Here is a 21,834-nt window from a genome sequence, read left to right as displayed (position 1 = left end):
GAAATTTTATGGAACAATCGTTGCCACAATTTAAGAAATTTGCGAACCACTTTATGCATTGTACTCTTTGGCACTTGTGAACCTCCCGCAAAGCTTGTCTAATCTATTTCTGTGGCGACCTCGACAACGCGGTTTGAAATGTCTGCACAGTCTCCTCCCAAACAGATGCTCTGCCGGTGTTTCTCCGTTTCTGAGCCGACCCCTTTGCTAAAGAAAGTTTCCATCCATGATCTAGTTACGGTTCAAATGGTTCATATGGCTCTAAGCACTATGGGACTTAACATCTATGGTCATCAGTCCCCTAGAACTTAGAATACTTAAACCTAACTGACCTAAGGACATCACACAACACCCAGTCATCACGAGGCAGAGAAAATCCCTGAGCCCGCCGGGAATCGAACCCGGGTGTGGGAAGCGAGAGATCCGGTTAACTTGACGTCAGATACTTTCTTTCCATAACGGGACAAAAAGTTTCACAGCACAGTAATCGGTGATTTGGTGTCTGCTAGCCACACAACAGACTGAGCTTTCTCCATGGGGGAAGTCATTTTTACGATATTGCTCACACAGCGCTCTTTGTGGCGAAAGTGTTGAATGAGACACAGCTGTAGGAAAGCTTCGTGGGTTCTCTAGTAGACCCATAAGAAAAAAAACAAGCGTTACCATCATAAATATAATTAATATTTAATCCTGAGATCAGGGTAAACATTTATGGAAATCCTGTGCAGTACTATTGCATAAACGTTGACGAGTGGGCCGCCGGCAGATCGGATGGATGGCGGGTCGCATGAGGCCCGCAGGCCGCAGTCTGTGCATCCTGGTTTAAATTACGTCTTTTTTTAAAAAGCAAATACATCACTGCTTGTTACCAGAGACGACGCAGTTTGTAAGGTGCCTCTTACTTGAGGAAGACATTTTTATCAGTTTTAATAAATTATTGTCTCCTATTGATGTATTCACGATAGTTAGGAAGTGCTGTAGTCCATAGCCGGCCATGAGTCGGAGAACATTTCTCACACTGGCTGGCTAGGTGACGAAGCGACCATATGTCGCGCGTAGTGTGGTGGGGCTCGGAGCTGGACCGTAGCAAGCGTCAGCCTGGGAAATATACATGACTGGAAGTACCGCCATCTTGGCTCCATAGTCACCGATTTTGTTTATTTATATTTAATAATTAAAGTCATTTATGACAACATGAATACTAGGAGGAGTCTCTGGATGTTAAAAACTATTTATCATAATTTTGCCTCTTTAAAATTCACACCAGTTCATTAAGAGATACGGACTGCGCGCCAAAGTCGGCAGTCGGCGCTAAGAGCTCTTCCTGTCTTGTTCGGTGGTAGCCATGCTCTCGGTTACGAGTAGTTTGTGACATGAGTGTTTCATTATTGATGTAATAGGAATAAAAAGTGATATTACGGCATTCTGAATGTTAATTTCGAGTAAATAGATACCCCTAAGTTGATCGACGGCAATTTCAGATAATTAGCTTCCACCGACAGAGACATCCAATGCGCCAATGACGAATCCGCACGGGAAGACATTTACGAGAGCTGCACCGCCACACAGGTAGGAGGAAATCCGACGACACGACCCACCAAGGCGGATCAAGGAAGGTCCGACTTACAGTCGCAAATTCCGGGTGGAAATACTGTACTTCACATATACCACCCTCTACGGACTCGCGGCTAAGTTGAGTAATAACAGTATCAGTTTAGAAGCGAGGGATCTTGCAAGTTACAAAACGCCTTTCTGAACATTGTCTCCAAAAAAAACGAAAACTGAAATAACTGATTCGCATTATCACTATCTGCACAATTTCTTCACAACAGCTGTCGTGAAATGTGGTCATTACGTTTCGACTATCCATGACAAGAGTGCGTTCGGCGAAACAGAGGGTAAAATGATGTGACACGCTAAAATTTAATGACTCCGTTTCACGTGTGTCTCTTCGATCGCGTTACGGCTGTCAGCTCCGCGCAGCGATTCACGGGCTCGCGGCAAGACGCTGTCCTATCGACTGACCAATGAACGCGCGCCGGTCCGCCCCCACCCCGGTCGGCGCATACCGGCGCTAGTTGCGAGTGGCCGCCGCCAGAGGGCAGCGCGGCAGCTTCGAGAAGATGGCGGCGGGTTGGGGTCAGTTGTGCGCCGTCCGCGATGAAGTTTGCGTGTGCACCGGTCGGCGGGGCCGCCGCGGAACTGGGGCCCGGCGCCAGCTGTTGACGTGACCGCGTGCCATGAGCGGCCGCCTCAAGCGCGGGCTGCAGGCGCTCACCGTGGTCGCCGTAGCCGCCTACACGACGCTGCTCCTGTACCAGGGCGCCGCGCAGCTGCCGCCCTCGCGCCCCAGCCAGCAGGTAAACACGCCGGCCGCACCGGCCCGCCCACACCTGTTGTGACAGCAGCGCGCTGTCGGGATTTCGTGATCTGCTCTCGCTCGATTTTAGGCTGCGCATGGATATGCTTCTCCGTCAGGACGTGTTACTGCTAGAAGTAACTGTCACACGTGCTCGTATCGAGTGTTACACAGTGCAGTGGAAACTATTTTTATTGTGTTCAGTTATTGTCTTTTATAGTTAAATATGTGATACGAACTGCTGCAGGTAATATGGTGGGAGACAGCTTCCGCAGAGCAACAAACATCTAAAAGTCCGAATACGTAGCTTTTGTGTCTCACCACCTTCTGCGGCAGTGCGTTTTGCAAGACATTGTGGGGCTCGTGGAAATCAATGCTTTGCGAAATTAGTATCATTACAATTTTTTCTAATAATTTAATACGGCATTTTTCTGATTTGTAACGAGGAAAAAAAGTACAAAGGGCGTATCGATTATGATATAGCCCGTACCTTTTTGGCTACCACCCTTACCATTTGCGGACAAATATTTCTTTAAAAGTGAAAGATGGAAAGCGATTAATGACTGTTGTGACGTTGACATGTATTATAAACAGTGGTGGACCCAGTTCTCCTCCCGCATAGCTTTTACGTTCTCTGGAATGACGCCGGAGTCTGGCTTGCGTTCAACAGGCGCTTAGCGTGCGTGAGGGAGCCACGGCTTCGCATGCGTAGGAACGCGCCGCCGTTCGCTCCACCTGTTGGTGTCTCGGGGGCTGCCTTCCTGTTTTATTACCCACCTGTTCGCCCAGCCCTGGTCTGGCTGCAGCGGCCACGCTCCGCGACACGGAGGCTGTTAACGTCTCTGGCACGTATCAAAGTCTACTGCAATAGTTTTTAAGTGACTTTATTGCCGGACACGCTGGGTAAAATGATTGCTGTGTATTGTTTGACAATTCGCGCTAATTATTGTAAATAAACAAACACCGACTTTATCACAACTTTTATTATTGACTCTCGGTTTCAACCTGCGCTTCAGATCTGGCGCTAGAGTGCAGTTCGTGAACGGTGGTGTAAGCCTAACGTCAGGGGATATATTGATGAGCTGTGTGTTATTCCGTGTAATATCCACATTGTCTGTAGTTTATTAAAACCAATTCGTTCAAGGTCAGAAACTCTTCCTTTATTACATCTTTTTTTCCGCATGTTGTAAACCACTTCCGAACATCACAAACAACCGGAGATATCCTTTTCCTCGCATGTGGGCAACTAAATTTTCTGTAAAGCTTGTAGCTCCCATCCATATTCTAACAAATTTTAAGTCGTATCACCCAATATTATTTCAGGTACGCATAAATGTTAAGATTTGTTTCTTCCTTTAATCGGAAATCCTTAATCTCACAGCTTCTTTCGCTCTGACGACACTGTTGACGCTTGTAATTTCAAGAATGTTGTGCGTTTAATAGTGTGAAAATGAGAAACGTTACTTTCAAGCGGTGCTGACCCACAGCTCTTACGCACTCGTATTTGAAAAACGTATTACCGCCATGAGGTGCTGGTAAAATAATTCGTTTATACAATCAGATTCATAAGTGTTCACAGCATCATATCAAGGGAAATATAAAATCATTATTGTCCGGTGATAAAACGGTGACTAATGAACAGTTAACATATCATAATATGAATTAAGTCTTCATAAATACTGTGGTAGGGCGTGTACTCACGTTAAAACTGTAATCGTCGCTAACGTCGTGGACAGATTCATATCACACAGAGACTTAGATTGACGACGAATTTACATTACGATATGTTAGCCGTTTATTATTCATGGGTTTATCACCTGACGATAGCAATTTTATATTTCTGCTAACATGATGCCGTGGATATTTTTGTGAAACGGACGGAGGTCAGGAAAAGAAACTGGTTCTGTAAGTAAAGAATTTTTACCAGCAGCTCAGGGCGGTAATATTTCAAATAAGAAACGTTGGCCCATTGTTGTTCATACATACTGTATCTTGCATTTACGGCGCTACGGAGGAAGGGAAGTGTTGACGTACACGCCCTTGCGATTATCTGACGAGGTCAGAAGCCGTCTTTCTAATCCCAAGTACTTGCTGCAAAGGAACATGGTTTAAATTCCATTTCAATGCGTGTTGTGTATCACTTAAGAAGATTTTTCCTTCTCAGGATTTTTACCACTCTCCGTGCTCTTGTTCTTCGTTCGGCAATTGCGAGTGCAATTTGCACCGAAATACGTGTAGTGAGTGAAATAAGGCAAGGTATGCAAACAATATCGTCTTCATTCTGGAGGTCGGAGATGACACATGATGCAAATGTAAAACGTTGGCATCTAATGTGCTGACATATTGTTTGCTTGCGAAATAATGTTCCAATATTGTTTTGGAAGCAATGAGACTCGTGTTAGCAGGTTATACGATAATTCCTTCACAACTGAGATGTTCACCTCATGGTGTTTAGTATCTAATCACCCTCCTGATTTCAGTAAGCCTTTGCGCTTTAAGGGGTATGCGGTGTCCTGTTTCGTATTGTTACATTCCTTGAGTTAATGCTGTCTGCCTTAGGGATGGAAAAAAAACCGACCGGTTGAAACAGATACCATCACTTTAGTTCTGAACAACCGCTGTTTTTCGATATTTATTTGGTCTGTTATAATAGGTTTTTAATTTTTTATTAGTAAGGGAGTAAAGAAACAGCATTGCAGTACCAGCAGTATTAAAAGACGAATAATGTTTTTTCGTAAAACTTCTGTCGCATTAAAATGTCGGATTATTAAAGTAATTGAGATAAGCGATCAACCCTGGCTTAATGACAGAGCGTACAGTTTGAAACTAGCAACAAACGCATGGCACAAGAATCGGTACAGCATTGCCGTGACAATGTACTTGCTGCCATGTGGCGTGGCCTGGCCTACTACACGGTACAATATACGTGCAGTAGTGTGCAAGACCTGCCAGCAACTTGTCTGAACGATAGTTTCTCGCCGTCGTCCTCGGACGTGTTTTATTACAGAATGAAACCATAGTTTGGAAGTATTTTTTCGAAGTGCGGTGACAGTGCTCCGTTTGCTTTAAAAGACCAAAACCGGGAGGAGGCCCTACGAACTTGCGATGCCCCATGTAAGGAGGAAATATCAGGAATGTTCATTGGAAGAAAAAGTAGATTTGGTTGATATACCTATAATTTTTTTGGCATACAATAAACTTGGAACAGTAACTGAATCTTTAATTTTGTTGATGCTTCAGGGTGAAAAACTGATTCATCCAAAAGTGACGATGCAGGGAGGTCATCAACTTAGGACATTTCCCTTTCGCTGACATTGCGCCAGTCTCCTTCACCTTTCCCTCAGGCAATGAGACCCATCCGCAGCCACAAACCAAGAAGTTACCCCTTCACCTTCGTTAGAATCTATCATTATTGGAAATGTACATGTATTACAGGAAGTAATAACAATAAAAAACCGAAAATTGGTTATTTTGAGTGGTTTTAACAATCATCTACATCTACAAGGATACTCAGCAAATCACATTAAAGATTAATAGAACCACCTCCACAATAATTCTATTATTCCAATCTCGTACAGCGCGCGGAAAAGAACGAACACTTGTATCTTTCGGTGCGAGCTCTGATTTCCCGTATTTTATTATGGTGATCGTTTCTCCTCTATGTAGATCGGCGTCAACAAAATATTTTAGCATTCAGCGGAGAAAGTTGGTGATGGAAATTTCGTAAGAAGATTTCGCCGCAAGTAAAAGCCTTTGTTTTAATGATGTCCACCCCAAGTCCTGTATCATTTGTGACTCTCCCCCGTATTTCGCGATGATACAAAACTTACTGTTCTTCTTTGAACTTTCTCGATGTAGTCTCAATCCTATCTGGTAACGATCCCATACCGCGCAGCAGTACTCCAAACCAGGAGACGGACAAGCGTAGTGTAGGCAGTCTCTCTAGTAGATCTGTTTCCTGTCAATAAAACTGTCTTTGATTTGCCTTCCCAGAACCTTTTCTGTGTGTTCCTTCCAATTTAAGTTATTCATAATTGTAATTACTAGGTATTTACTTGAATGTACGGCCTTCAGATTTGACTTCTTTATCGTCTAATCGAAGTTTAACGGTTTCGTTTTAGCACTCATGTGGATTACTTCACACTTTTCGTTACTTACGGTTAGTTGCCAATTTTCGCACCATACAGATGCCCTTCCTAAATAGTTTTGCAATTTCTGATCTTCTTATGATTTTACTGGTTCATAAACGATAGCGTCATCTGCAAACAACACACGACGGTTGCACAGGTTCTCTCTTAAATCGTTTATATAGATGAGGAACGGCAAAGAGCCTATAACACTACCTTGGGTAACGCCAGAAATCACTTTTGTTGTAGTCGATGACTTTACGTCGATTACTACGAACTACCTCACTGACAGGAAATCACGAAGCCGGTCACATAACCGATAGTGAGACGATATTCCATAAGCACGAAATTACATTACAAGCCACTTGTGTGGTACAATGTCAAAATCCTTCTGGGAACCTAGAAATACGGAATGAATTTGAAATCTATTGTCAATAGCACCGAACACTTCGTGTGAGTAAACAGTTGTGTTCTGGTTCAACTCGAGACGGAAAGAACCGATGTGACCGAAAACGGGTTCTTTGTGTGAAAACGGCCAACCTACGACGTAGAAGATGAAGTAAACAAAACGAAAAGGACATTATACACTAATGGCCATTAAAATTGCTACACCACGAGGATGACGTGCTACAGACGTGAAATTTGACAGGAAGAAGATGCTGTGATATGCAAATGATTAGCTTTTCAGAGCATTCACACAAGTCTGGCGCCAATGGCGACACCTACAACATGCTGACGTGAGGAAAGTTTCGAACCGATTTCTCATACATAAACAGCAGTTGACAGGCGTTGCCTGGTGAAACTTTTTGTTTTGGGGCGCAAAACTGCTATGGTCATTAGCGCCCGAGGTGGTGAAACGTTGTCTTGACGCCTCGTGTAAGGAGGAGAAATTTGTACCATCATGTTTCCGACTATGATAAAGATCGGATTGTAGCCTATCGCGATTGCGGTTTATCGTATCGCGACATTGCTGCTCGCGTTGGTCGAGATCCAGTGACTGTTAGCAGAATATGGAATCGGTGGGTTCAGGAGGGTCATACGGAACGCCGTGCTGGATCCCAACGGCCTCGTATCACTAGGAGATGACAAGCATGTTATCCGCATGGCTGTAACGGATCGTGCAGCCACGTCTCGATCCCTGAGTCAACAGATGGGGACGTTTGCAAGACAACCATCTGCACGAACAGATCGGCGAAGTTTGCAGCAGCATGGACTATCAGCTCGGAGATCATGGCTTTGGTTACCCTTGACGCTGCATCACAGACAGGAGCGCGTGCGATGGTGTACTCAACGACGAACCTGGATGCACGAATGGCAAAACGTCATTTTTTCGGATGAATCCAGGTTCTGTTTACAGCATCATGATGGTCGCATCCGTGTTTGGCGACATCGCGGTGAACGCACATTGGAAGCGTGTATTCGTCATACTGGCGTATCATCCGGCGTGATGGTATGGGGTGCCATTGGTTACACGTCTCGGTCACCTCTTGTTCTCATTGACGGCACTTTGAACAGTGGACGTTACATTTCAGATGTGTTGCGACCCGTGGCTCTACCCTTTATTCTATACCTGCGAAACCCTACATTTCAGCAGGATAATGCCCGACCGCATGTTGCAGGTCCTGTACGGGCCTTTCTGCATACAGAAAATGTTCGACTGCTGCCCTGGCCAGCACATTCTCCAGATCTCTCACCAATTGAAAACCTCTGGTCAATAGTGGCCGAGCAACTGGCTCGTCACAATACTACAGCCACTACTGTTGATGAACTGTGGTATCGTGTTGAAGCTGCATGGGCAGCTGTACCTGTACACGCTATCCAAGCTCTGTTTGACTCAATGCGCAGGCGCATCAAGGCCGTTATTACGGCCAGAGGTGGTTGTTCTAGGTACTGATTTCTCAGGATCTATGCACCCAAATTGCGTGACAATGTAATCACATGTCAGTACTAGTATCTTTGTCCAATGAATCCCCGTTTATCATCTGCATTTCTTCTTGGTTTAGCAATTTTAATGGCCAGTAGTGTATCTACCAACAGGCAGTGAAATCTCTCAATGCAACTTCAGAGTTTTATTTATTTATTTTTTTCTAGATTTCGTGACCCGGCACGTTTACATTGTATGACGTAATACTAGACGATTTCATCGGCCCAGACAATTTACTCACCGCGTAAGATTTTGCTTTGCAGTAATTTAGGAAGTTAGAGTTGCCCGACTGAAGTACCGCGTTGAGGGAGCAGGTTGAGGCGCGCGCCCCTTTGTAGTGAGAGGCCTGCCTGCTCCTTTGTGGTCCTGGCTGCAACTGCGGCGCGGCACCCCCCGACCTGGTAAACACACGGCGCGGCCCTCGAGGCGGCGGCAAACACCACAGACAAACACCGCCCGGCCACCCTCACTCCCTCCTCTGGCCGTGGCGCTGCATAACTGCCTTATCATCTCCCGCTGGCGGGCCACGTATTTGTATTGCCCTGCTATCCACCGTGTGTGCGCTTCGTATCCTTGGAAGATTTTATACTTAACACGGCTCGGTTTTTTGTGATACGAAGCTGAAATCATCCAGAGACGTTAAGGTCTTCCACTTTCATTTGTGTCTTTTACCTTGACCAGATTAGGACCTTGATTCTTCTCGGCCCTGTCAGTGTTACGTTTGCCAGGACAGGCGTAAGAAACTTAAATCAGAATTATTTCAGTAACAAAATAAGCTTATTTACGGATTCTTCCGTTATTTTTTGCTAGAGCAATTCCACATTCGTTGTTGAATAACAAACTGTGCTTCCGATTTTTGTTTTTGTAACCAGTTTTCGAATTATTGGGCCATGTTCAGGAAACGACTGACCAGTGTACGCAACGGCCGGCCGCGGTGGCGGAGCGGCTCTAGGCGCTTCAGTCCGGAACCGCGCGACTGCTACGGTCGAAAGTTCCAATCCTGCCTCGGGCATGGATGTGTGTGATGTCCTTTGGTTAGTTAGGTTTAAGTAGTTCTAAGTTTTAGGGGACTGATGACCTCAGACGTTAAGTCCCATAGTGCTCAGAGCCATTTGAACCATTTTTTTGTACGCAACGGACAGTAGTTCTTAGGTAACCAAACATAAGCAAAGATACAATGCATTTGCATAATGTTGTGCATTAAACATTGTAAATTGCACTTCACGCAATCGACGATATTAAACACAATAAGTAATTAAGATACACGATACTACAGTTTATATGATATGCTTTGTAAGGTCGTGTATTTGTTCAGAACTATCTGAACACTGGTCACGTAATGCAACAAACATGTTTTAAATTGTAAATTGCAGTGGACAATATTACGCACAGTACGTGATTAAAATACACAATATTGTAGTTCCTTTGTTGAAATTTGTGAGGTAAGGAATATGAAATTCTAGAAATTCTTCCAATCCATATGTGGCATACAGCAAACCAGTGCTTGACACTATTAGTTGAAAACAGTCTTGGCTGCAGTTCTAGATTTTTTATTTTTCAACGACACGTTTCACCTTATTTAGGCATCTTCAGATTATCTTTTCTAGATGGACGCGAGAGGCACCAAGATCTGCGTAACGCTTTCCCGTTCACAGGACCGAGTGACTGTTTTTAACTAATACTAATGTGAAATTCTATAGTTTTAATTTCGTGTAGCAGCATGTCAATTGTGAGGATCCGTCGGTATGTGACTGGTTGAGTGCATCATGTGAAGCTTAAAAGTTACCTAACAACTAGAGCCCCTCGCGGATGCTTGTCAGTTGTTTCTTGAAGATAAGCCGAAAACTCGTTAAAAATAAACACAAATCTGGAGAGAAAGATCAGCTCACATGGTATTAGACTATAAATAACAAAGTAACGTTTTTTTCAAGTTAGAATTTTCAAGTACTGTGTATCTTAATATAGGTGTAACACCTTCGTGTGTAGTGTTCCGCCTCTCTCCCACGAAGGAAATCGCACAGATGCAACACATCATTCGTAGTGCTTGTTTAAGTTAAATCTCGTGGCAGCCTACCGCTGCATGCCAGACTGCAGTAGGCAATTACAGCGCAGCCCTTTTCTTATCTCAGGTTCAAATGGTGCAAATGGCTCTGAGCACTATGGGACTCAACATCTGAGGTCATCAGTCCCCTAGAACTTAGAACTACTTAAACCTTCCTAACCTAAGGACATCACACACATCCATGCCCGAGGCAGGATTCGAACCTGCGACCGTAGCGGTCTCGCGGCTTCAGTCTGTAGCGCCTAGAACCGCACAGCCACTCCGGGTGGCTTTATCGCTGGTTGTGATGCCGCTTAGTATTGCGCAGACGTAAATCTGTACTTTGCCTTGACTGTTTTGAGAGCTTAAAAGGCCAAAAAAAAAAAAAGCAGACAGAAAGCTATGGGCAAGGAAATGGTTAATGCGAATGTAAAGGAAGAAATTACTTTAAGGAGTTGACAGGCGATGGTTTTCGTAATTATTTGATAATGGATGAAACATGCTTCTCGGAGCTGCTGAGTGTCGTCAAACCACATTTGGCGAAACAATCACGTACGAAGCTGTAAGGTGCGAGGAGAGGTCCATTTTCTAGCCACTGCACAAGTTACGAGAACCTGAAATCCGATGTTGTCGTATCCCCACAATTATCTAAAATGTTTCCTGAACTACTAACGTGATTTGTAGTTGCGTGACCGAGCGAGGTGGCGCAGGGGTTAGCACACTGGACTCGTATTCGGGAGGACGACGGTTCAATCCCGTCTCCAGCCATCCTGATTTAGGTTTTCCGTGATTTTCCTAAATCGTTTCAGGCAAATGCGGGATGGTTCCTTTCAATGGGCACGGCCGATTTCCTTCCCCCATCCTTCCCTAACCCGAGCTAGCGCTCCGTCTCTAATGACCTCGTTGTCGACGGGACGTTAAACAACACTAACCTAACCTGACCTGTAGTTGCGTGAGGAAGTACATTATGGTAAAGCAAAACAAATGTTACGTATTTATCAGTGTAGCGTAAGAGATGTTCCCTATAAGATTAACTCATTTCAAATTAGAAGCAGAAAGATTGCAAATGTTGATGGATCACATCACGTAATAAATACAGCAACGGACAAGTAAAAAATGAAGCACTTAACGATTTTTAGAACAGTAAAAATGGCCTACACTTCGGTCTCCATAGCAGATGTGGCGATTGGCTGGATTTTTAACACTCGTAACAAAGAAGCAAGTATATTTTATGACTAAAAGCCCATTGAATGTCTATATTTCTGTTTGAAGGCATTGTTTCCGACGTGTATGGGAAATGTGAAATCTAAGAACCTTTCTGTAATTCAGTTTTTAGATTTCATTTGGGGTAAGTATCGGAAATAAAACCGAAATACAGGAACGTGACAGGCTTTTACTCCTGGAATATGTATCCTTTACGTCCTGTGTGTGCTACATGAAACCATTACGGATTCGTTAATAAATGAAGTAAGTGCTTCATTTCTTGCATCTCTTTTGTTGTACTCCCTGCACGACTTACCCCACAGATATATGCAGTTTTTAAAGTTCTCTACAAACTCTCTCACTAATGTTTCGTCGGTCCCGCCCGTCTGACGTGTTAGCCATATTCACGCGAGCAGTGACAGAAGACTAACTTTATTCGGCCGGTTGGGCACAAAAGCGCTGTGTACGGCGCAATTTGCAATCCATTGGATAACGAGGTCAGGGGTCGGCTGTCGGGTGGTCGTATCGAACAGACCGCCTGACAACTTCCTCGATTGGCGAAAACTACTATTCACGGTCAATTTGTCGTACGGTTGGCGGATAAACTGGTGTGTATGTAGGGTCCTTAGGGGTTCGCCTGACGAATGTTACGAAGAGAAGACGATGAATCGTAATTCGGATGTGGGCAGCCAATCACATTACTAGTTCCTAAATTCCTATGCTTAGTAAATGAAGTTAGCTGGTATTTTGTTTCACTTGCAGCTATTGAAGCTGAGCTATTAGGTCTCAACCTAATTAAAACTTCGCTGAAATCGTTACATAGTCGGGAGAAGCAACCAACTATTTATGACAATGAAGGTTAAATAATTTTCGTTGCTGCCTGTTTCACTTGCAACGATTTGACCTGTGCTATGAGGCTCCTAGCTACCCACAGCCACGGAAATCGTGACGTATTCCGGAAAAACGGCAATTTTGTTGTGACAACTAGGATTATAAAATTGAACGTTTCTCATTGCCTACCGTCTAAAACACCCGTCTACGACCAACGATAGCAACGGAAGAGGATCCGACACCATAAGTGCTGGTTAGTAGACAGAAGTGAAATAGGTCTCTGAATTAATAATGCCTTGTCTGTCTCCTTTCTCATGAAGAAAAAAAGAATGCCGCATTATTCTGACTGAGATTTCGTGCTCCACACATTTTGTAAGTAATTTTGCGAGTTCCTTTTGAATTAGATTTTCTAAAACTGCAATCATCTATATTGAAACATCATAAAGGAAATTTCCTTTCTTCTGAGGCTGTGTAGGGAAATGGTGGGGGCTTTATGGAGATTTGAACATTCGACTTTCGGAATGCTTCTGAGGCCGAAACACTTACCACCACGTTCGACGTACGGGAAAGATATGGCGACGGTAAAAGCTAATAATCTCTCAGGAATATCCCTTGGGAACTAAAACAGAAAAGTTAATGTCTTAGGCAAAGCGTATGCACTCTCAACAATTAATGACATTTTCCAGTTACGCAGTCGTACAATTTAAAGGCGAAATGTTTATAAATACAGAATTCATGAATAAATGTACTACTGGCCTGAGGACTTCTTACGAAAGTTCGTTTGGAGTGGACGTTTATCGTCAAAAATTGAGTGTACCTCAAACGATTGTGATGAAATCCTGTGGTACAAAAAATAAATAAAACAGCTGCGAGAAAATTAACACTAACCTTAAGTGTAAATAAGTGCTGTGTTTGGCACACATGTAAATGAGATGATTGACGGTTCTACAATGAAACTTGTCAAACAAATGCACTCAGGTGTATACATCGCATTGCATAGGGTGGTCCAGTAGGGACTGTATGTGATAATTATCATCTGACTGTTGTCAAGGGATGACTTGTAAACCTTAGCACTCGGTAGCTCTTAAGTGTCAAACCAGTAATGCAAAGGTTTCGGAGTTTCATGTCATGTCTGTCCAACATTTTCCCCCTAGGCTTAACGTGGTTCACCTCACATTTGAACTGTGGCGTCGTGGTTAGGACAGCATTTTGAGCAATGCGATGAGAGCTTCTTAGGTGGCACAGTGGTTGAGAAATTGGATTCGAATTTTAATGGGACGGTGTTCAAATATGGCTGTGGTTGTACTGATTTAGGTTTTAGGTGTTTTTTCATGAGCCTCACACTCTTCACTTCGCACAGTTTTCAGGGTACGGTGCCTCAGTCGGTGGAAACGGAACCGTCACAGGGTTACTTCATTGTCCGCCCGTATCTGTCAGAGTGTTAATCTTTTTTCTCGGAAGCGGATAAACCTGTGCAGTTGAAAATTGTCTCATACTAAGGTCTATAGGTCCTGACGCAGAACTATGAAATTTCATAAATGGTTCAAATGGCTCTGAGCACTATGGACTTAACATCTGAGGTCATCAGTCCCCTAGAACTTAGAACTACTTAAACCTAACTAACCTAAGGACATCACACACATCCATGCCCGAGGCAGGATTCGAACCTGCGACCGTAGCGGTCACGCGGTTCCAGACTGAAGCGTCTAGAACCGCACGGCCAACTATGAAATTTGTCAAGAAGCAAGGTTTGACAGTACAGGTAGAGAAGAATATCCGAAAATTGTTAATTTTTAATGTAATTTGTAATTACATAACATAAAAAGGTTTCTTTTGTTATTTGTTACCCGACGTCAAAGTTGAAATTAAAACAATTAATATTTCCGCATTCAGGCTGAGTCACAATGGTAGAAATCAGACAACAGGCAAGACATGACTATTGTTCGATTTACCCATCATGAGATATCCAAGAGCGATTACTGAACGTAGATAAGGCGTTTCTAGCTGTATGTGAAACAAACATTCGCATACCATACTCCGTTCATCGTAAGAATAACCTCATGTAAACATTACACTATGTATTCATCCGCGCCCGCTGGAACCTCTTTGGATTTCGTTTCTTGTGGAGCGGAAGCGAAACTGTCTAGAGTACAGTCCAGTACGATAATGAGGATACGTTTTATGCTGTGCTGTTCGCGTACATCGCCTCAGCGATAATGCGGGACAACAATTACTGGCCCGTTTACCTTGGACAGCACTGATCAGCCACCTGGGCCAACTAACGTGCAGTGATATGAACAGTTGCACGAAAGATGTAGAAAGAGACGAGCAGAGAACAATATAGGTTTGAATGGCAGTTTTTAAACAGGAGGAAATAATGGTAAAACTCTGGCGATACGCTTTTTACGTGATATGATGGAAAGCATAACATGCTCTTGATCTTAGCTATCATAGTAAGGTAATCAAAAACAAGAGTGATGAAAATTCCTGACTTTAAGGAGGATAGTTTTTCTGCGTGGGTTATGTGCGGCGTAAAACAGCACTGCTGTGATTTCACCATGTAGTTAAATATTGAAGTCACTGAAGGTACTACAGTCAGTCGTCTGGTAATCTCTGAACTCCTTCCATATCGAACTGCGAGGAATACATTTCAGTACTGCTAACGTTGATAACGAGGCGATCGGCGACAAAACCCCAAGCCACCAAAAATCCACATTTCTTCCTCCTCTGTTCTACATTTCGCCATCCTTCGGCAGTGCCGTATCATAAAGTTTCGCGCGTTAGCTCCAGTACATTTGGTAGCTTAAATGTCTTGTTATTTCTCGCGACGAATCCCATAACTTGGCTCCAGATCAATTCTGAGTTCAAATTACAATGTTAAGGCGACAACTGTAAAAATGCATCATTTGTACAGTTTGCTCGATGCCATGGAAATTGATTTCCATGTTTCTACGGCGCTTATCACTCATCTGTCGTACAAAACAATGGGCATATTTAAACAGAGAGTTCTCCAAAAAACTTAACTGTGTGAAGTTTTCTTAACTTCAGAAGTCCTGTATAAAATATCGATAATTAAGAATGTGTATTTGCAATGGAAATCAGAATTTTGCGTGCGATATGTAATTAGAAACTAGAAGACGTGCATTTTTCTTGAAATATTATGGTTAAGTACGAATTAATTGCTATTTATTTGCTGAATTTCATATTTAAAAGAAAGACTGAGGTATTTAAACGGAAAAAAACTGTTGACTATAACGTATGGAACCGGCACTCGCCAGCAGATCCGATCATCAACTAACGATGCTACGATTACGCCACGCATGTTATATTAGATAGTTGTCTTTTTAGTAAACACTGTTCCTCGAAAACTGTCAAAACTGATTTTGCTCTGTAATGTTGCGAAAAACATTAAAAAAACTTGTTTCTAGGCATTAACGGTGTTCCACGCGCGCGTTTCGCCACCAGGAAGCAGTGTCATCCGTTTTCACGGTACATATGAACAGCGAGACACATGGGGCACAAGTAGCGCTTACAGACTGTGACTGTACACGATTTTTGAAATAAAAATTACGTAGCTGAATTATGATTAAGAAAAGCGTTGATGGCTGTTAATACATGAGAATGTCTTGAAGTTTCATTTACAGTGACACAGTAATAAGATATCTAATACGTAAGTTGGACCCACCTCAAAGAGCGTAACACCAGTGTACGAGAGTTACGGCTGCTGACCAATCGTCGCGTTCGTGTTTGTTTACATCAGGTTTATTCTTATGACGACACACTTGACTTGAGTCGCCGTCCCTGCGTTCAGTAATCGATCCTGGACATCTGCTGATTGATGAATTCCGAAACGCGTCTCATGAGCATCATATCTTTTCATTTCAACATTGCGACCAAGTCCCTCTGAATGGTGAACTATTGATTATTTTTATAATGGTCGCCCGACGCCTGCATGACTGTCTCATTTGTATTCTTGAAATTAAAATATTCTCGAAAGCCTTGCAATTCCTGAAAACGATATCTTGCAAGTATGAATGTCGATAACAGGCAAAACTGTTGGAAATTCTCGATTCCCGGAGTGGACAAATTGTGTGTATTTGAAGTTTGTGCAGAAACCTCAATGTGCGAGTCCTTCTCGCACGTGGCCTATTTTTTCCTCTCTTTTTACGCTTCCTGCAAGTCTCTTTGGATGACAGCAAAATGCTAAATAAAGTCTACCTGTTCAGTTGGCGAGACTCAGTGGTCACCAGGAGCACCTTCGAAAATGTCTGGCGCAGCTCTAGATGAAACGTTAGGAACCGAAAAGTTTCTTCGACCACGGCCACAGAGCCCGGAAGACTCATCAGCATCTATGAAATCTGGTCGTGAAACCCTTCATTGTATGATGATTGGGAAGGCTGTGCCGACCAGATAGTACGCAACCGTCTCCACACCATCATTTTGGACTCTTAGCCGTCCATAACTAACAACCGTACAAACGCTCATACACCGTGAAGAGCGAAGAAGTGGGTAAGAGAAAAACTTAGAATCGCGTGGGTTTCTCTTCACCGCCGAGTGTAGGATTTGTCTGGTAACATAATACTCCTACAATAGTGTCGAGACGGGCGGTTACCACTGTACGTCTTAGGCGTGTCCAGTCGTAAGAGGTGGATCAATCACGTTTTGCGGCTGGTATCGTGTACGGATGTCTTGCATCTCTCATCGCTATCGAGGTTAACTGCAATGCTGTTCAGTATTTTGACAGCATCATCCGACGTATAACATTCAGCTCTGCTCTCAACACTTCAGTGGTAGATTTGTCATTCAAAACGGTAACGCAGCAGCACTTCTTGGCCATCTTTCGCCAGATAGCGAGAATTGACTGAATAAAATCGTCAAATAGTTCCGGAAGACGTGAAATTGGTTGAGCATGTGTGAGATTCGTAGAAAGTTGATGTGCCGTTCTCACTGGATGACCGCCGTGAGACAGTGCGGTGATGTCAGCAACGTCTCGGTCAGCTTGTGCCAGCATACGAGGAAAGTTGGACGCATGTTACGAAGTACAGGGTGCAGTAACTTTATAGTGGATATTAGTTAGCAGCAGAATATGATTTTACACGTGCGCAGGTTAACAGAAACCGCCTTCAAATGGTTCAAATGGCTCTGAGAACTATGGGACTCAACTGCTGAGGTCATCAGTCCCCTAGAACTTAGAACTAGTTAAACCGAACTAACCTAAGGACATCACAAACATCCATGCCCGAGGCAGGATTCGAACCTGCGACCGTAGCGGTCTTGCGATTCCAGACTGCAGCGCCTTTAACCGCACGGCCACTTCGGCCGGCGAAACCGCCTTCATTGTGCTTATTCTTGTCATTTTATTTCACAGTAAAACATTTTTCTTTCATTTCATAAGGCTTATCTTTTATTATCTGCTCACCTGTAATCGAAACCCGCACACTTTCGCATATAAGCGGGCGGTGCAAAATTTCTTTTGAGCCGTTTAAGTTCAAAGTCAGGGGCTCCTTTCTGCCATTTACTTGCGAGACTATAAACTCTACGTCGGCGGCCGCGACGTATTAAACCTTGTTCCCTTGAGGACCTTCATAGTATATCAGTAGTATAATCAGACCTATTTTCTACAGGGCTAGTGCTTCGTTTATCTTGGAAAAACTTACTGATCTATATCAGGTCTACAACTTGGATTCCCTCGAATTTCGAGGTTTCGTTGTGACGATGTACAAAAAAATTTGATTCAAAATATCGTCCACAGCTGGCCACAACTTTCTCACATCATTAGGGCAGCATACGAATCCCGCGGTGGAAGAACTGGGCGTCTTTTTGGAAACTCCATGAATCGATGCAATTTTGCACTTTTTCAAAAGTGGTTCAAATGGCTCTGAGCACTATGGGACTTGACATGTCATCAGTCCCCTAGAACTTAGAACTACTTAAACCTAACTAAGCTAAGGACATCACGCACATCCATGCCCGAGGCAGGATCGAACCTGCGACCGTAGCGGTCGCGCGGTTCCAGACTGTAGCGCCTAGAACCGCTCGGTCACCCAGGCCGGCTTGTACTTGTTCATATGACCTGAAATTCTGGTCAGCCAGGCCGTGTGCCAGTGATCGAAAATGATGGTAGTCGGAGGGAGCAGTGTCTAGAGAATACAGCAGCTTAGGTACGGCTTCCCACTTCAGCAGTGTTCCCGAGACTGTTTTGACGGATTCTGCGACATACGGTTGAGCAATGTCATGCTGGAAAATCACCGTTTCATGTCTATTGTATTGTGACCGTTCGTCTCTTAATGCTCGGCTCAGACACGTCAACTGCTTTTGGTAACGATGTCCTGTGTATGTCTCCGCCGGTTTCAATAGCTTCGAAAACCATCTCTCTGCCACCGCCATGCTGCTCGTCGACGTCAAAATCATCGTCCTTGAAGCGTTGAAACAGTTCTTTCGCTAGTAGATGCATCATCATAAGTTTTACGTAGAATTGTATGAGCGTCAGCCGCTGATTCCTTCATGTTAAAGTAGAAAATTAAAACTACCCGCAAATGACGAGAACTGGCCTCGTAAGCAATATATTCAGTCGAGGATAGCTTTATGATGCAACCACATCTACATGTCCGTAATTACTCTGCAATTCACAATTAACTGCCTGGAAGACGGGTCATACAACCACTTTGAAGTTATTTCTCTGCCGTTCCACTCTTGAATGGCACGCGGGTAAAACGAGCCTGTAAATCTTTCTGTGTGAGCTCTGATTTCTCTTACGATGATCATTTCTCCCTATGTAGAGGAGTGCAAAAAATATTTTCGCATTCGGAGGAGAAAGGTGGTGATTGAAATTTCATGAGAAGATCCTGCCGTAACAAAAAAGCTTTTGTTTTAATGACTGCCACTCCAGTTCGCGTATCATATCCATGGCACTCTCTCTCCTGTTTCGCGATTATGGAAAAGGAGCTACCCGACCTCAGTCAGTCCCATCTGTTGCTGCTCCCACACAGTACAGCATTTCTCCGGCTTGTTTCGGTCGAAGAAATCCGTATAGAAGCTGTCTCGCGCAAAGCCCTGAAAAAGTAATTTACCTGTGGCTGAGAGAAATGCCATAAAACGCCTGAATGAGGACATAGTGTAACCATTCTCTCCGCTGACAAGGGAAATGCAACGGTTGTTTTGAACGTGAATGACTGTTGCAGTAAGATTAACGACTTGTTAGATCCGCAAACACATAAGAAACTAAGTAAAGACCACACTGTCAAATCTTAGAAATGTTACGCGTTTGATAAGGAAGTCCTCTATCGAACATGGCATTCGGAAAAGTCTGTTCAGTTAAATTGCGCAAGCATAAAGACTTCACGGGTTGCCGAAGGTACACAAAGAACATGTTCCTCTAACGCCTATAGTGAGTGCTATTGGATCGCCCACCTATTTAGTTACCAAGTTCTTGACAATATTATTACGGCCGTATGTGAGCCGGTCGGATCCGTGTGTCAAGAATTCGGCACTTTTTGTCAGTAAATTAAACAGCATAGTGTACAGCTGGATGACATATTAGTTAGTTTTGATGTGGTATCGCTGTTCACTATAGTTCCACTCAATGAAATGTTGCAACAGATGGATCGAATTTTTCCTCCCGACGTTGCAGAACTGTTTAAATATTGCCTCACAACCACGTATTTCAAATGGAACGAAAAGTTCTGAGAACAGATGGTTGGTGTCGCTATGGGGAGCCGCTTAAGCCCGGTTATAGCGAACTTCTGTGTGGAAAAATTAGAGGATCAGACACTGGAAACTGCGAACCAGAAACAGAGTATCTGGTTCCGCTATGTGGGTGATACGTCTGTTCTGTGGCAGCGTGGCAGGGAGGAACTGAATTGTTTTCACAAACGTCTGAACGGGATGAATCCGAAGATTCAGTTTACCAAGGAGAAGGAGGCAGGGTGAAGATTAAATTTTTCTTGATGTGCTAGTTTTGAAGAAAGAAAATGGTAGCTTGAGCCACACGGTTTATCCAAAACCCACGCACACAGACCGTTATGTACATCTGGGTTTCGAACCACCACCCCCAACTAAAGCGAGGCATCATAAAAACGTTGGCGGATAGAGCAAGGAAAATCTACGAACTAGAGCTGTTTTACGCAGAATTAAAACATCTCACCAATGCATTGCTCAAGAATGGTTACTCGTCTACTGAGGTGAAAAGAGCGTTAAGACCACCGCGTAGAAATTATAGCAATTCTCAAGCGCCGGAGAAATCGAAAGTTTTCCTGCCATTCATTAAGGCCCTGACTGGCCGCATACGAAAAATTCTGGAAAAGCGGAACATCGCAGTGTTCTACATACCTACACAGAAGATACAAGATCATCTAAAATTGGCCAAGGATGCTCGCCAACCGCAGGAAAATGGTGAAATTTGTAGGATTTCGTGTAGTTGTTGGGGGGGAGGGGGAGGTGTAAGTGGGCACAAAAAAGAGCTGTCGAAAAACGACTCGAAGAGCACAAGGGTAACTGCAGAAGAGGGGAGATCAACTGTTGCGGAACATGCCTTTTAGCCAGGAGACCACCACATACATTTTGATAGGACTGGCAGCCACAAGCGGCTATCATGAAAAGCTATACAGAGAGGCCATAGAGATCGCGAAACATCCCAGGAAGGAAGAGGGCGTGAAGTTGAATGAAATTAGAAGTGCTGTGTTGAAGATGGTGTGTACCAGTCTCGACCATGGGATGACAACGGCAAATTGCGCTCGCATATTCAAAACACGAGAAGTCACGCCACTGTGTGGAAGCGACACTTTGCCTTATTCAGTAGCGAGCCAGGACGTGAATCGGACATTCAACAAAGCTACGATCTCCCTTGAAAATGTCCACCGCAGATGGGGACGAAACGTCGGTTTTAAAATGAAATCCATTCGACCACGGCATAATGGTCCGGAACATTTTATAGACTGACATTTCCGCCCGTGAAAGTTTACATTTTATAATTGTGTGTGTGTGTTTATGTAGTGAAATACGAAATAAAAGGACCAACCAGACCCAGGATTCGGGATCCAAACACACAGAGAAAGAAAGCCGGACAAGGAATTTGAAGTGAACTATTTGTTGTGGCAGATTGGCAACTGCGAACGGTCAGGGCTTGCCGTTCAGCACTCGGATTGGAGGAAACCAGCTCCAGTACTTGAAGTGTCAACTATCAAGTAATTTTAATCGCACTGTAGTCGAGCAGTTGCGGTGTTGCAGACAGAATGCGTCAGTGCAGGTGTTGGCCGGTGGAGCCGCGACAGGGGGCGGCCCGTGTTCGACGCCTGTCGCCTGTGTGAGCTGCCGTCGCCTCCGTTCCTGATAGCGGCGCCACGCCTGGCCG

General features: G+C 44.0%; 1 protein-coding gene across 1 annotated transcript in view; it reads left to right on the top strand.

The window, feature by feature from the left end:
- Positions 1 to 2,180: 2,180 nt before the first annotated feature.
- The window catches only part of LOC124714428 (fringe glycosyltransferase), a 636,964-nt gene continuing 617,310 nt past the window's right edge, over positions 2,181 to 21,834 (top strand). Inside the window, exon 1 of the mRNA XM_047243020.1 lies at positions 2,181 to 2,360. Within this exon, the coding sequence (XP_047098976.1) occupies positions 2,241 to 2,360 (120 nt within the window). The 5' untranslated portion in view covers positions 2,181 to 2,240. The remainder of the gene's footprint in view (positions 2,361 to 21,834) is intronic.

The sequence above is a fragment of the Schistocerca piceifrons genome, chromosome 1 (genome assembly GCF_021461385.2).
Source record: "Schistocerca piceifrons isolate TAMUIC-IGC-003096 chromosome 1, iqSchPice1.1, whole genome shotgun sequence".
Classification (NCBI taxonomy): domain Eukaryota; kingdom Metazoa; phylum Arthropoda; class Insecta; order Orthoptera; family Acrididae; genus Schistocerca; species Schistocerca piceifrons.
Note: the sequence above shows the minus strand (reverse complement) of the source record. Positions and strands in the feature narration are given on the sequence as shown.